This window comes from Drosophila tropicalis, unplaced genomic scaffold (assembly GCF_018151085.1).
Source record: "Drosophila tropicalis isolate 14030-0801.00 unplaced genomic scaffold, ASM1815108v1 contig_859, whole genome shotgun sequence".
Lineage (NCBI taxonomy): Eukaryota > Metazoa > Arthropoda > Insecta > Diptera > Drosophilidae > Drosophila > Drosophila tropicalis.
Window position 1 is genome coordinate 9,055,736 of NW_027173353.1, and position 12,207 is coordinate 9,067,942.

The 12,207-nt window shown below is 37.1% G+C and overlaps 4 protein-coding genes across 5 annotated transcripts; 1 reads left to right on the plus strand and 3 right to left on the minus strand.

Annotated features, from left to right (window-relative positions):
- Nucleotides 1-216: 216 nt before the first annotated feature.
- On the minus strand, nt 217-2,628 carry LOC137582760 (synaptic vesicle glycoprotein 2C-like). Of its 2 annotated transcripts, none has more exons than XM_068297428.1 (9): nt 2,549-2,628; nt 2,080-2,491; nt 1,844-2,025; nt 1,605-1,786; nt 1,155-1,532; nt 966-1,083; nt 752-809; nt 559-686; nt 217-492 (listed from the first exon to the last, which is right to left on the minus strand). In XM_068297428.1, exons 1-9 carry the CDS (start codon nt 2,592-2,594, stop codon nt 437-439), a joined length of 1,560 nt encoding a protein of 519 aa, XP_068153529.1. In that variant the 5' UTR covers nt 2,595-2,628; the 3' UTR covers nt 217-436. The 2 variants fall into 2 exon arrangements, with proteins under 2 accessions (XP_068153529.1, XP_068153528.1); XM_068297427.1 differs by having other exon boundaries at nt 752-911.
- Nucleotides 2,629-3,855: 1,227 nt separating this feature from the next.
- LOC137582601 (synaptic vesicle glycoprotein 2C-like) lies at nt 3,856-6,890 on the minus strand. Its single transcript, XM_068297199.1, has 9 exons — nt 6,639-6,890; nt 5,661-6,102; nt 5,412-5,593; nt 5,170-5,351; nt 4,696-5,100; nt 4,512-4,629; nt 4,288-4,447; nt 4,101-4,228; nt 3,856-4,041 (listed from the first exon to the last, which is right to left on the minus strand). The coding sequence occupies exons 1-9, from the start codon at nt 6,682-6,684 to the stop codon at nt 3,986-3,988; spliced, it is 1,719 nt and encodes a 572-aa protein (XP_068153300.1). The 5' UTR covers nt 6,685-6,890; the 3' UTR covers nt 3,856-3,985.
- A 438-nt stretch (nt 6,891-7,328) lies between these two features.
- MED7 (mediator complex subunit 7) lies at nt 7,329-8,368 on the minus strand. Its single transcript, XM_068296357.1, has 2 exons — nt 7,909-8,368; nt 7,329-7,847 (listed from the first exon to the last, which is right to left on the minus strand). Exons 1-2 carry the CDS (start codon nt 8,236-8,238, stop codon nt 7,518-7,520), a joined length of 660 nt encoding a protein of 219 aa, XP_068152458.1. The 5' UTR covers nt 8,239-8,368; the 3' UTR covers nt 7,329-7,517.
- A 141-nt stretch (nt 8,369-8,509) lies between these two features.
- bdwf (bedwarfed) lies at nt 8,510-9,980 on the plus strand. Its single transcript, XM_068296356.1, has 2 exons — nt 8,510-9,016; nt 9,082-9,980. Exons 1-2 carry the CDS (start codon nt 8,624-8,626, stop codon nt 9,661-9,663), a joined length of 975 nt encoding a protein of 324 aa, XP_068152457.1. The 5' UTR covers nt 8,510-8,623; the 3' UTR covers nt 9,664-9,980.
- The last annotated feature ends 2,227 nt before the right edge of the window (nt 9,981-12,207 follow it).

The window sequence follows — 12,207 nt, forward strand, 5'->3', positions numbered from 1 at the left end:
GTTATCTCTGCTCTCTAATGGGAGGCACTTGCATTATCTTTAACACCTGTTGCCGATCTTTTGATAACGACAATAAGGTAGCAAAGTGTCCGTAACTTTAGTCGGAAGGCTTAAATTTTTTTGTCTTCTTGGTGAGTCAACTTTTATGTTGATTTATTTAATTTGTGTTTTATCTCTAAGGCTTGAATGATGAAATACAAAGAAGCCGACTACAAATTGATCAAAGTTTTTCTGAATTTATTTATCTCAATTAAAGTATCAACAGTAATAAACAGATTAATTTAGAAATTGTATTATGTGCCAAGAAATATCTGAAAATATTAACCCCTTAAATGTATTCAGACTTGCTGTATCCCAAGTATACACAATGACTACAATCTTAATAAGTACTTTGGTTTTATAGCAGCTATATAAGTTATTACGTTAGTAGTTATCTCTAGGAAGGCGTAACTTTTGATGGATTCGGTACAAATATTGAGAGCCCGCCAGCCACTATAAGAAAAGTAGAAAATTTTAATCAATTATCAAAATAGTTCGTTAACAAATGATGACACCTACATAGAAGAGCAGCGGAGACCATTAAAAATGGAGGCATACAGCCAATTTGTACAAATATCGGGAATAACAAGTTTCCTGAAAGGGCACCCAAGCGTCCGCACATCATGCAGGCAGCTACGACAACAGATCTAACAAAATATTTAAGTAAATACAATGTAAATTCAAATGTAAACAATAACTCAGTTTAACTCACCGCAATTGGGTGGGAAAAAGGGTCACGACGGCACTCATTAAAGAAGAGACTGAAACAACTGTGACGGTTTGAAATAATGAGGAAACAATCAAAGTCATTAGACTATTCACAGAGAAGTACAGAGCGAAACCCAGTAAACCAGACAAAAAGAGGCCATAGGCTGTAAAAAATTAAATATACAACTTAATGTATTTATGTAGTTTAATGAACTTACTTAACAAACGTTTGGCGCCCAAAACCCTCACAATGCCGCCCGCAAAGAAGTATCCAAGAAATCCAGTTGCTGATACTATAATATTATTCATATACATATCTATGGATATGTTTATGGGCTGCAATGACAGTGATCCAGCAAAATGATAAGATCTTGTGTTATCTTAACAAGTTTATCTCTAGGGCTCACCTCAGAACATATATTCTCATGATTCGTCAAAGTTTCAGCAGTCTTATTAACGCTATACTCCAAAATGGTGCACATGGTTGAGGAGACATCATCCTCGCCAGCATGTAGAGCTTCATATTCCGCTGTAGAAGCAAACAATTGTGGCAACCATAGGCGAATTGTATTCATTCCCAGAAAAATACAAAGTTGCATGGTGTAACAACGCAAGGATATCAACAGCAAGGGTTTGTGGAATAAAGGTTTCATTTGTTGTAGACCCTCCAAAAAAGAACGGGATTTGGGTTTGGCAGGCTTTACCTTGGTATTGGGCTCTACAGTAAAGATGTCTTCATCTTTATTGGATTTACGATCAGGTAACTCCTGGATAAGTGATTTGATCTAAAGAAGGAAATCAAATGATCTTAAATCCCATTTAAACACTAGGGTAAACGCTCCAGAGTTTTCACTCACCGGATAGGTAACTTTCGGTTTACGCGTATTGAAATAATATATTGTACGAAATGATTTTAATGCCTCCTCATTGCGTCCCTGGCCCATAAGAAATCGAGGACTCTCGGGTAGAATGAAGAGTATTAATCCACTCAAAAGACTCGGTAGACCACAAACAAACAAATAGATTTGCCAAGTGTTTACTGAAATGGGATTGAGTCATGCTTTTCCTGATAGAGGATATGTTTTTCAAAACTTACTCTGGAGACTGTCAAATAATTGAAAATGCCAATCCTGCGGAAATATGGCCCAGGCAAACAAAGGCAGAGCTAGCATAGCAGTTGATGTTATCATTCCGACTATCATTATAATAATGCCTGTATGCTTTGGTCCATGCATCTCAACTAAATATGTAAAAAGCACTGCGGCTGGTCCATTTACACTGATTGATTAAAAATGTTTACTTTTTGGACACATTTGGTTAAGATGTACTTACATTAATCCTCCCAAAAACTTGAATGTTACCAACATTACGAAATTCTGACTCAAAGCACTGCCAAATACGCAGACAGCATCAGCCAAATAGCCATAGAGTAGAATACTACGACGACCTCTTGTGTCGGCCAGATAGCCCCAAAATATGGCCGATATCATCATGCCAGCATACCCGACTGCATTCAAGATGCCCTTGTCATTCAGTGTCAGTTGAAGATCACATTCAGCGATGGGCAAAATGTATGACATAGTGCTGGACTCAAATATACTGGCGAATTGGCCCACAATGGCCAGGAATAATAGGATGACATTATAGACTCCTAGTCCTGAAGCTTCTATGGCCTTGTTAAAGTCAGCCGGAGAATTCTCATCCCTGGAAATTTCTTCAGTTTTTCCAACAACACTATTGATTTCTGTGCATTCATTGTTTTGTTATTTAACAGAGTTTAATTATTTAACTTATCCTTTACCTTTTGTTTTATCGCTTTCCAAATTAGCACTGGAATTTTCCGACATTCTGACTGAATTTTTGAGATGCGTTTACTCTGACCAATTGAGAGAAAATGAGATTTCCAAAACAAAACACATTTGTTTTTATCCAAATGTATGCAAAACTGAAGACTCATTGAAATAAAGATTGTATTATCTTGAAGAAGATTTAAGAAAAAACTTGCTTTTATTAGTCGCTCATATAAAACAGTTTGCATTCATTTTATAATAGAATAGCCATAAAATTTATAGTATTTGGTATATACATACATAAGAAACGTCATGAAATGGTAGTGGAATTTTATAACACGTCACCCGTTATTCATTTCGGGGGACATCCAGTAATGAGCTTCGAAAGAGGTGTAAGGGTTCCAGGAAAGTACCAAAAATTGTGTATAAATCAAAAAAAAAAAATGTCTTTCACCTGTTTCTTTCTCTAAATTTAAATAAATGTATTTAAATTAAAATTAAATTTATTAAAACACGCTCAAACGTTAATTATTAGTTTATTTTGAAGATTGATAAATCACTCTTCAGTCGTTCAGTCTTTCATTTAGGAGACAAAAACTCACTAAATATCACCATAGGAGAGGAAAGAGGGGCAGTGGCTCTAAATTGCCTGCTGACCATGTAATGTATAGGAACTTTTTTGATGAAACTTGGTTTTTGGAGTATATGTATTTTACAACTATTTGTTCCCATCTATGTTTTTCTATGTATATACTTATATGATTTAACTTCCTCGTATTTGAGGAGGTCCTTCTTGCAGAAAAAAGGATTTGAATTCCGTCACCCAACGACCCCCACCCCCTTCAATGATCAAGGCTTTGGTTCGATCTTACATTACAAACATTTATTCTGACCTCTCATCCCATGTTCCTCGGGTGTTTTCCACCCAACCACTCCAAACCGTGACCTCTCGGTCCGTACTGCCCGTCCTCCAGCTGCTGCTGCGCCTCCTGCTGGCTGCCGCTTCTGCTGCTGTATGGTGTTAACTTATATATAAATAAAAATTAAGAAATTTTAACGAGTTTCCTGATGTTGAAAATACACGATTTTCGTCGTTATATCCGGAAGACATACTAATCGGGGCCCTTTCATATAAGTTTGTATTGGGACCAACCAATCACTCATCGAATTTATGTCGTTATTACCGGATTCTACTGTATATGAGCAGATGTATATTTAAAGGCCACTTTTGACTTTGACAAATGACTCAAAAAAAATGTTTTATTATAAAGATTAATCAAATTGGCCCACAGAAAGTTATGTATGTAATTCAAAAGTGTTAAAAATATTTCAGTTTTATTTTATAAATAACACTTATACAATAATCTACCAATAATAAGTAAGTACAAAATGCGAAATGAAATGTAAAAGCTCTAACTAAATAGCATTAAATGATCTTAAAAGTTAGTCTATGAAAATGTTGCCTTTGCAGGATTGGGAAGGAATATTGAGAGCACCGCTGAGACTGCAAATAAAAAGGACGTTTTAGTAATCAAGGAGAACCCTTTTGACTCAAAGACTTACAGAGTAGCACAGAGGAAACCATTATGAATGGAGGTAAGCAGCCAATTTGTATAAAAACGGGGAAAAGCAAATTGCCTGACAATGCACCAAAACGACCACACATCATGGCTATGGCAACGACAACCGTTCTAAGGAGGGGTAAATTATTATAGAAATAATAATGATAAAGCAAATATATAAAACCTACCGCAATTGTGTGGGAAACAGAGCGACCACAGCACCCAAAAGGGAGGAGACTGCAATGCCAGTTATAGTCAGGAATGTGGCTGATACAATTAGAGTCATCAGACTGCTAACCGAAAAGTATAGCGTAATGCCAAGTGTGCCAGATAAAAAGAGTCCATAAACTAAAAGTAAAGGGGTTAGGTATCAACTAAAAATTTGATGCATAAAGAACAAGTTAAGACTTACTCATTAAACGCTTGGGTCCCAAGGCTCTCATAATGGCACCAGCAAAGAAATAGCCCACAAAACCAGTTGCCGAGACAATAATATTATTTGTATACATGTCCATTGAAATGTGTAGCGGCTTAAAGAAGGAGCATTCAGTTGTACCTTACCTTAATTTAAGAAAGTGTTGAATTTTCTAACTTACCTCAGAGCATTTGGCCTCATAATTAGTTGTAGTCTCGGCTGTCCGATTCACACTGAACTCCAGAACTTTGCACATGCTGGCTGACACATCTTGTCCAGCATATAGAGCCTCGTACTCGGCCATTGAGGCAAACAGCTGGGGTAGCCACAGTCGTATGGTGTTCATGCCCAGAAAAATGCAAAATTGCATGGTATAACAACGCAGGGACATAAGGAGCAAAGGCTTGTGAAACAATGGTTTCATCTGCTGCAGGCCAGCCCGAAGGCTCTCCAGTAATGTTCGAGATTTTTTCTTTGAAGCCTTAGTTTTCAAAGTCTCTGGCAGCTCAGTCTTCTCTTCGATTGTGTAGATGACTTCATCCTTGTTGGCCTTTCTGTTGGGCGCCTCTTGAATAAGACTTTTGATCTTTAAAAGAGAGTTAAGAAGGCTTATTACAAAAACTCATTAGTTAAACGTGCATTTGCCTCTACTTACTGGATATGACTCCTTTGGCTTGCGTGTGTTGTAATGGTAAATTGTTTGGAAAGCCTTTAAGGCCTCCTCATTACGTCCCTGTGCCATGAGAAATCTTGGACTCTCGGGCATTATGATAAAAATCAAGCCACTAATAAGACTTGGCAATCCGCAAATTAACAAATAAATTTGCCAACTGTGAACTAATTGAAAAAAGACACTTAAATCCGTGCTTTTTAAGCTTGTAGAATTATGTAACTTACTGTCCAAAAAGCCAAATATCTGGAAATCCCAATCCCGGGGAAAAACAGCCCATGCAAGCAGAGGTAAGGCGACCGTTGCTACTGATGTGACCATGCCAACCACCATAAGGACACTGGATCTATGCTTGGGTCCATGCATCTCAGTCAAGTAGGTGAATAGCACTGCAGCTGGACCATTGACCCTTCATAAATGAATGAATACATTAATATCTCAACTCCTAACAAGATTCAAAGTATTGTTTTACTTACACCAAACCGCCTAGAAATTTAAACACCACCAACATCCAGAAATTCTGACTCAAAGCACTGCCAAGCACACAAATTGCATCTATGAGATAACCAGAGTAAAGAATCTTTTGACGCCCCTTTGTATCGGCCAGATAACCCCAGGCTATGGCTGACACTATCATGCCGGCATAGCCAGTGGCATTCAATATTCCTTTATCCGTGAGTGTCAAATGGAGGTCACATTCGGCAACCGGCAGTATAAATGACATGACACTGGACTCAAAAATGGCGGCACATTGTGCGGGAATGGCGACCAACAGTAGGATCAGATTAAAGCACCCAAAGCCAGCTGCTTCAATTGCCTTATCAAAGTCAGCGGGAGCATTATCACTTGGCGTGTCAGTGGGAGTGACTGAAGGAACCGTAGTGCTATTCGAAATGCCATCTGTCTCGTTCTCAGAGTCTAATTAAATCATAAGAGAAAAGATTATAAAGTTGGGGGGTTGAGAGATCTTCTTATAAACTTTACTTTACAATGGACAAATATTTGTTGACTAGTTTTATCTCTTTTTATACCCTTGCAAAGACGGAAGAAAGCATCTCGAAATTGTTCCATCAGCATAATCTCCTCCTACAATTTTATGATAAAAAGTACAGAACAAAACGTATTCAAGATCGGGGAACGGTTTCATTAGGCTCCCATTAGAACGCTATACAAAAATCTGATTTGAGTAGACTTTATAACAATCAAAATTAAATGTTCTGGGATCTGTTTACTCCGACATATGTATGGGATGGGTCACTAAAACTTGAAGGGTATACAAAATTCGGCATGGTTTTCTGACATTTATTTTAGATTAGAGTTCAGATTATCACTCTCACTTATAACACTTGAACTCCTTTAAAAATTTTAGACAGTCTTTAAATTTATCCAGTTTAAACTTAAATATTTGGTAAATTTTTAAAGTTGAATCCTTGCAACAGAGTTTTCGTTTTTACCTTTTATATCTTCACTATCCACTTTTTCTATATGCTTTTCCGACATTATTGCAGTGTGTGCAAAGATATCACTTTATATTTATATTTATTCGAAGCTCTTTCAATTGGCTTGCACTTGAGAATTAATTTGCTCAATTAAAATATGGAAAATTCTTAATTGAAAAGGGACACCAAATAAACAAAGAAATTAATAGTTTATATCACAGATCCGTGGGTACATTTATCATTGTCAACTTGTCTGCTTGCCGTGAATGGTTGGTGAGAAATGATCTCAATATCTGAATGGTAGAAGCTTTTATCAGTAGTGAGAGATGCCTGGACGAATGATTCTTATCAGTGCCATGATGCTTATATAAATTTTTACGACCAAATTGTTTGCATTAGGCTTAAACTGTTTCTTTGGAGCGAACACACTTTTACTGATTTTTTTTTATTCTGTCATAGAATTGGCCTAGAAACTGAAGAAAGTTTTGGAAAATAAATGGACATCTATTCATAATAGCATTTTGTATTCATCAGTTTTAGAATTAATTTATAGCATTGCACAGCTACGTCATGTTATGAAATGTTTGTTATCTCAACACACACGACGAACGAAGCAGATAGATGATGATCCCTAATCTCGTAATTTCATCCATCTTGAACATGCTTGATTTAATCTCCTCACCATGACAATACAGAAATCTCGAATTTGTTACTGAATGAGTGACGTGCGTGTTTTCCAACGCGAACATTACTCATTGGTGTGCCAAAATCAAAGTTTATTTCTTATTATGTAAAGCAAACATAAACTAAGTACTTAAAAACTATATAGACAATATTTGCTGTCATAGGTGAGGATAATAATATATACATTTGCAGTCTTCTGGAGTTCTTCCATCATTCAATGCTGTCGACCAATTTGCACATCAAACGATCGTGCTGATAGCTAGGATCATTTTTAGCTGCACTCGACTCCATGGGATCGATTTCCATTTTAATTTTAGCTCCACCATTCTCACTGTCATCGCCTAGAACAGGTAGACCAGCGAAGACATTATTCACTATATCTCGAACACGTTCCAGGTGCTTTTGAAATCGTGTAGCTGTCTCTACACGTTGGCGCTTTTGCATTTCCATCATGACACGCAAAGTTTCACGGGCCTGATGCGGACGAAACTCATTGAGCAAATGATGCATATTGACAAACAGCAAACTTAAGTCATCAATCTGGAATGAAGAACGAAATTGTTAGTATCATTTCCAACTAGAAATGTAAATAGACTCTTACCTTTTCTGTCCGTCTTGGACTGTCCGGATTAAGTATGAGAAAGTCTATAAGGTCGAGAAAATTCACCAGCAGTGAATGATTCAATTTCTTTAATTCCTTGCGACGATCAAAGTGTATGGGTATCAATCGTTTGATATTCTGTGACTCCAAAGAGCGAATCATCTCATCATTATTATATTGAATGCCAAACATGCTGTAGACTTCATGTTGTGACGGGGGCGGCGGTGGACGTGGAGCTCGATTGCGACGTATATTTTCTTCTGTATAATTGCTGATATACCGCTCTGGCGGCATTGGCAAACTGGACACTTGGGTCTCCGGATTCGACATATTTGTTGGTTTATTGGTTTTTGGTTTGTAACACCTAACACATAATATAATAATATTTTAATTTTATTGTAAATTTTCAGCACGCAAAAAAAAACAAAACAAAATTGTAGTGTGACCAGGATAATCGATTAACCAGTATTCCATTATCGAAAAAACGCGTGAGTAAGACGAGTAAAACGCGTGAGTAAACCGCGTGAGTAAGACGCTCGCGGCATAAAACGCGCGAACAACATGCAACAAAAGAGTCGAACTCCGACAAAGGAGTCCAACTCGAACCTGATCGAACATGTTCGAGCTCGCGAGTAAATGTTTTTTGAAGTAAATGTAAATAATTAAAGAAAAATTAAATTAATTAAAAACTATCGCCGAAAGAAAGATATTCAAGATGATGAAAAGGAAGACAAGCGAGATTTGGTGTTTCTTTAGGGCAATAGATGACACATATGCCCTTTGCAACATATGCAAAGCCAAGCTGTCGTACAAGACGACGACAACAAACTTGAGCAAGCATATGAACAGAATGCATCCCAATGTGACTCTGTCGCGGGACCAGAAGTACAGGATTCAGCCGAGATCCAACATAATTGATCGCAATAGAGGGAAGCCCCGTAATCCTACACAGGAGATGGTGCTGCTGGAGTTCATTAAGAAGCATCCAAATCTGCTGCAAAATCCCTGCTGGGAGAATCGCAACACAATTGAGTCGCTATGGGCACAGCTCACATCCGAGCTGAATTGTAATGGGCCACCGGAAAAGGATGTCGCTACGTGGAAAAAGGTGAGATACATTATATTCACTCCTAAATTGGTTACTATTATCTTATCCGTTTGATTTTCATGTAGGCTTTAAAAGACTGGAAACGCTTCATACTGAAGAAAGTGGAAAAAAACGAAATGCACAATATTGCATTTGAAACCAGCCTAAGTTCGGCTGAAGTAACAATCGCCAAGATCTGTCGTTTAAACGAAGACGATGTCAGTGACATGATCATAAATGCTTCAGATGATGATGATATGCAAGAAGTTAAACACTCTTCGTATGATGTGGAGGATGTTGTTCCAGAAGAGGACCAGGATCACAGTGCGATGCAGATTCCCCCTGGTTTCGATTACTATCCAGAGGAGACGAAAACCACCATTGACATTGATCCACTTTACCTGCAAAATGCAAAATTCCTAAGGCAATCTAACGCCATGCAACACGCAGCAGCAACCACATTCGATACGACCGATACTCAAGTGGAAATAGTCAATGATGAAGGTATTAGTACCCATGGCGCTATAAAGGAATTTTGCGGTCTCTATAAGCAAAAGCTAGTCGAGGACAAGAGACACCATTTGGCCATGGAGCAGTTAATGGCGGAGAAAAATGCATTGAAACGAAAGCTCCTAGAAATCGAGCAGCGAAAACTATCATTAAAATAGTAAATTACAGATACAATAAATGTATAGAAATAATATTTTGTATTTTTTTGAAAGTTCACCAAAATCTAATTTTTAAATATAAAAATCAGACATTACCTCTTTTCAAATTATTTTGATTGAAAAATTCTGTTGTTACATTAAGTAATACATCTTAAGTTTCTCCCATTTTTAATATATGTATGTAACTACAAAATGAATATTGACATCCTCTTTATAATGATATAAGGATTGCCCAGATGTACATATATATATCTTAAAGTAATGTTAGACAAATAGAAAATCGTCTTAATGAAATAAATTGCGTGGATTAAATTTAATCATTTCATTTGTTGCCAAGTGTTTTAAAATACATCAGAGTTTTTAAAATACATAAGTTTATCTTGACTTTTCTATTTGGAATATCTATTTGCACTTTTTTTTTTTTAGAATTTTGTGACCAATTAAGCTTTATCTCTTAAACTGAACAACTAAAATATTTGTCATCAAATTGCTGATCTTTTCTGTTTGAAAAAAATTACATTTATTTGTTTAGTTTTTCCCGAAATTTGTCTTTGGTTATTAGTTGTGGAACATTCTCAAGGAATTGGGCGCCAAAGTGCGTAACAAGTGGCGGAAATTGTTGCAAATTTCAGAATCAATGACGCCAGCCACGACGCGACGGCCAACCAAGACGACAACTTGTCGGCACCAGGACTCAGACCCAATGCCTGGCGACGGGTTTGCCATTCATGAGACATGGTCTAAGCCAGACCAGACAGTATCGCCAGGACCCAGGATACGACGACAGATGCGGAACACGCAGAAACTTTGATTTGCAAGCAGACAGGCGCAGTGTGCGCGCCATTGGGCGCCATTATTGTCACCATTGTCGCGACGAATGCCGCTGTTTCTGTTTCAGAATTAGATGCGAAAATAGTTGTGGCGCGCCAAGCCAGTTTGTTTTTGTTGAGAACACTACCACAATCTGAAGGACAGCAGCGATGATTTCAAAGTGCTGAGCTGGGGTGGGGGCGGGGGTAGACGGACTGTGTTATATTTTTTTCTACTTACTTACTTTCATATGTTCATAAAGATACTTTTCAACATTCATTCATATACATATATACCACAGTCAGGAGCGGTTTAAGGTCTGTAAGCGGTAAATGTCGCCCTATGTCCTATGTCTTCAGTTGAATCTTAGATTTTTTTTTTTGTGGTATAATTTTTAACAGAAAATCACATAAAAGTAAATGCATTCGATCTTGGCAAAAATATAAAATATAAAAACATATAACAAATTTCGATTTTAATAATCTTAACGAAATTATCTTATTTAACTACATGAATGTTTGTTATATAGTGAATTTTAAATTATTTAATAATTTATTCATTTACAACTTAAGAATAAGTTCAAAATCAATTCTATTGTTAGAGCTAACGAGTATTTCAATATAAACAGAAACCCTCACTCGTTGCTTATTTCGCCCCTGTTTAAAATAATAAAATTATTAAAAGATTTTTGAATTCAATAAAAAGTAATTCATTTGGCGCTTGTTCTAATGCATAGTCAGTTAATTAGATATAATATTTGGAAGGGAAACATTTAAAATTTGTTCTAATGGCAATGAGCATTACAATTATAAATTCAACTATCTAACAAGTCACAAGCAATAGAAATAAATCTAATTCGTCAATGAGCAATCATACATACATAAATGAACAAAGATGCCCTTACCCCCATCCTACATCCTTTTCTAAGGGTAGTTTGAATTTGACTTCGGGCCGCCAGTCGCCGTAACCGTGGCTAGCCAACCCGGCAGCCAATATTCGAAACTGAAATTGCGCAGGATAGATTTAAGCTTGTTAGACAACAACTGGGACTAGACGCCAAGTGTAGTGTCGCCAAGAATAGTGCTTTTTTGTGTTTTTTTTTTTTAATATGTTTTTTATTTCCATTCAGATGCTTTCTTTGTTTGTGGTCTGCCTTAATAATGCTGGCCAATATAATTTGTCATGTGTGTGATGCCACTTTAATGAGGATAATTTAAACAGATTTCGACCAGATCATTACATTGAATTTTAATACGATTGACAACAAAATGGGTAAACGTATGAGCATCAAACGGGAGGCAAGACGCGACGACAGGACGACGATTGGAGTCTGCGTCCAAGACCGGCGGCGACGGCGCCTTGTCCAAAATGAGTCTATTTTGTTCTATTCGGTTGGTGCTCTGCACCGCATTGTCTGTCCTTGCGCAGTGGCCGTAAGTGCGCGTACTGAAAGGGTCCTTAATATAAAAGGATGTCCACAGTAATGCCTGACGCTTAGTTCATTTACAAGATGCCTCGGGAATAGTTTGTTTCGCATCCGTTGTGCACAGAAACAGAGATACATATTTCAAAACATATTTGAATATTTATTAAACAATGTATGATCATCTGCTGATCTGCTGAGGTGGGTGAGTTACGCGGAGTGAAATATAATGAATTGCAGAACGAATAATACTTCAGAAACAGCAATTATTTAAAATTTTTAAAGTGTATTTCTACGATTTTTTTGAAACA

Bases quoted from the DNA above. Each gene is read 5' to 3' on its own strand.
- LOC137582760 (XM_068297427.1), bottom strand. From the start codon at position 2,594: ATGTCGGAAAATTCCAGTGCTAATTTGGAAAGCGATAAAACAAAAG. The intron at 2,026-2,079 runs GTAAGTACATCT...TTAATCAATCAG, and splicing joins AAGTTTTTGGGAGGATTAAT to TGTAAATGGACCAGCCGCAG. The intron at 912-965 runs GTAAGTTCATTA...AATTTTTTACAG, and splicing joins GGGCGCCAAACGTTTGTTAA to CCTATGGCCTCTTTTTGTCT.
- LOC137582601 (XM_068297199.1), bottom strand. From the start codon at position 6,684: ATGTCGGAAAAGCATATAGAAAAAGTGGATAGTGAAGATATAAAAG. The intron at 5,352-5,411 runs GTAAGTTACATA...TTTTTCAATTAG, and splicing joins GATATTTGGCTTTTTGGACA to TTCACAGTTGGCAAATTTAT. The intron at 4,448-4,511 runs GTAAGTCTTAAC...CTTTACTTTTAG, and splicing joins GGGACCCAAGCGTTTAATGA to TTTATGGACTCTTTTTATCT.
- MED7 (XM_068296357.1), bottom strand. From the start codon at position 8,238: ATGTCGAATCCGGAGACCCAAGTGTCCAGTTTGCCAATGCCGCCAGAG. The intron at 7,848-7,908 runs GTAAGAGTCTAT...TCTTCATTCCAG, and splicing joins GTCCAAGACGGACAGAAAAG to ATTGATGACTTAAGTTTGCT.
- bdwf (XM_068296356.1), top strand. From the start codon at position 8,624: ATGATGAAAAGGAAGACAAGCGAGATTTGGTGTTTCTTTAGGGCAATA. The intron at 9,017-9,081 runs GTGAGATACATT...ATTTTCATGTAG, and splicing joins ATGTCGCTACGTGGAAAAAG to GCTTTAAAAGACTGGAAACG.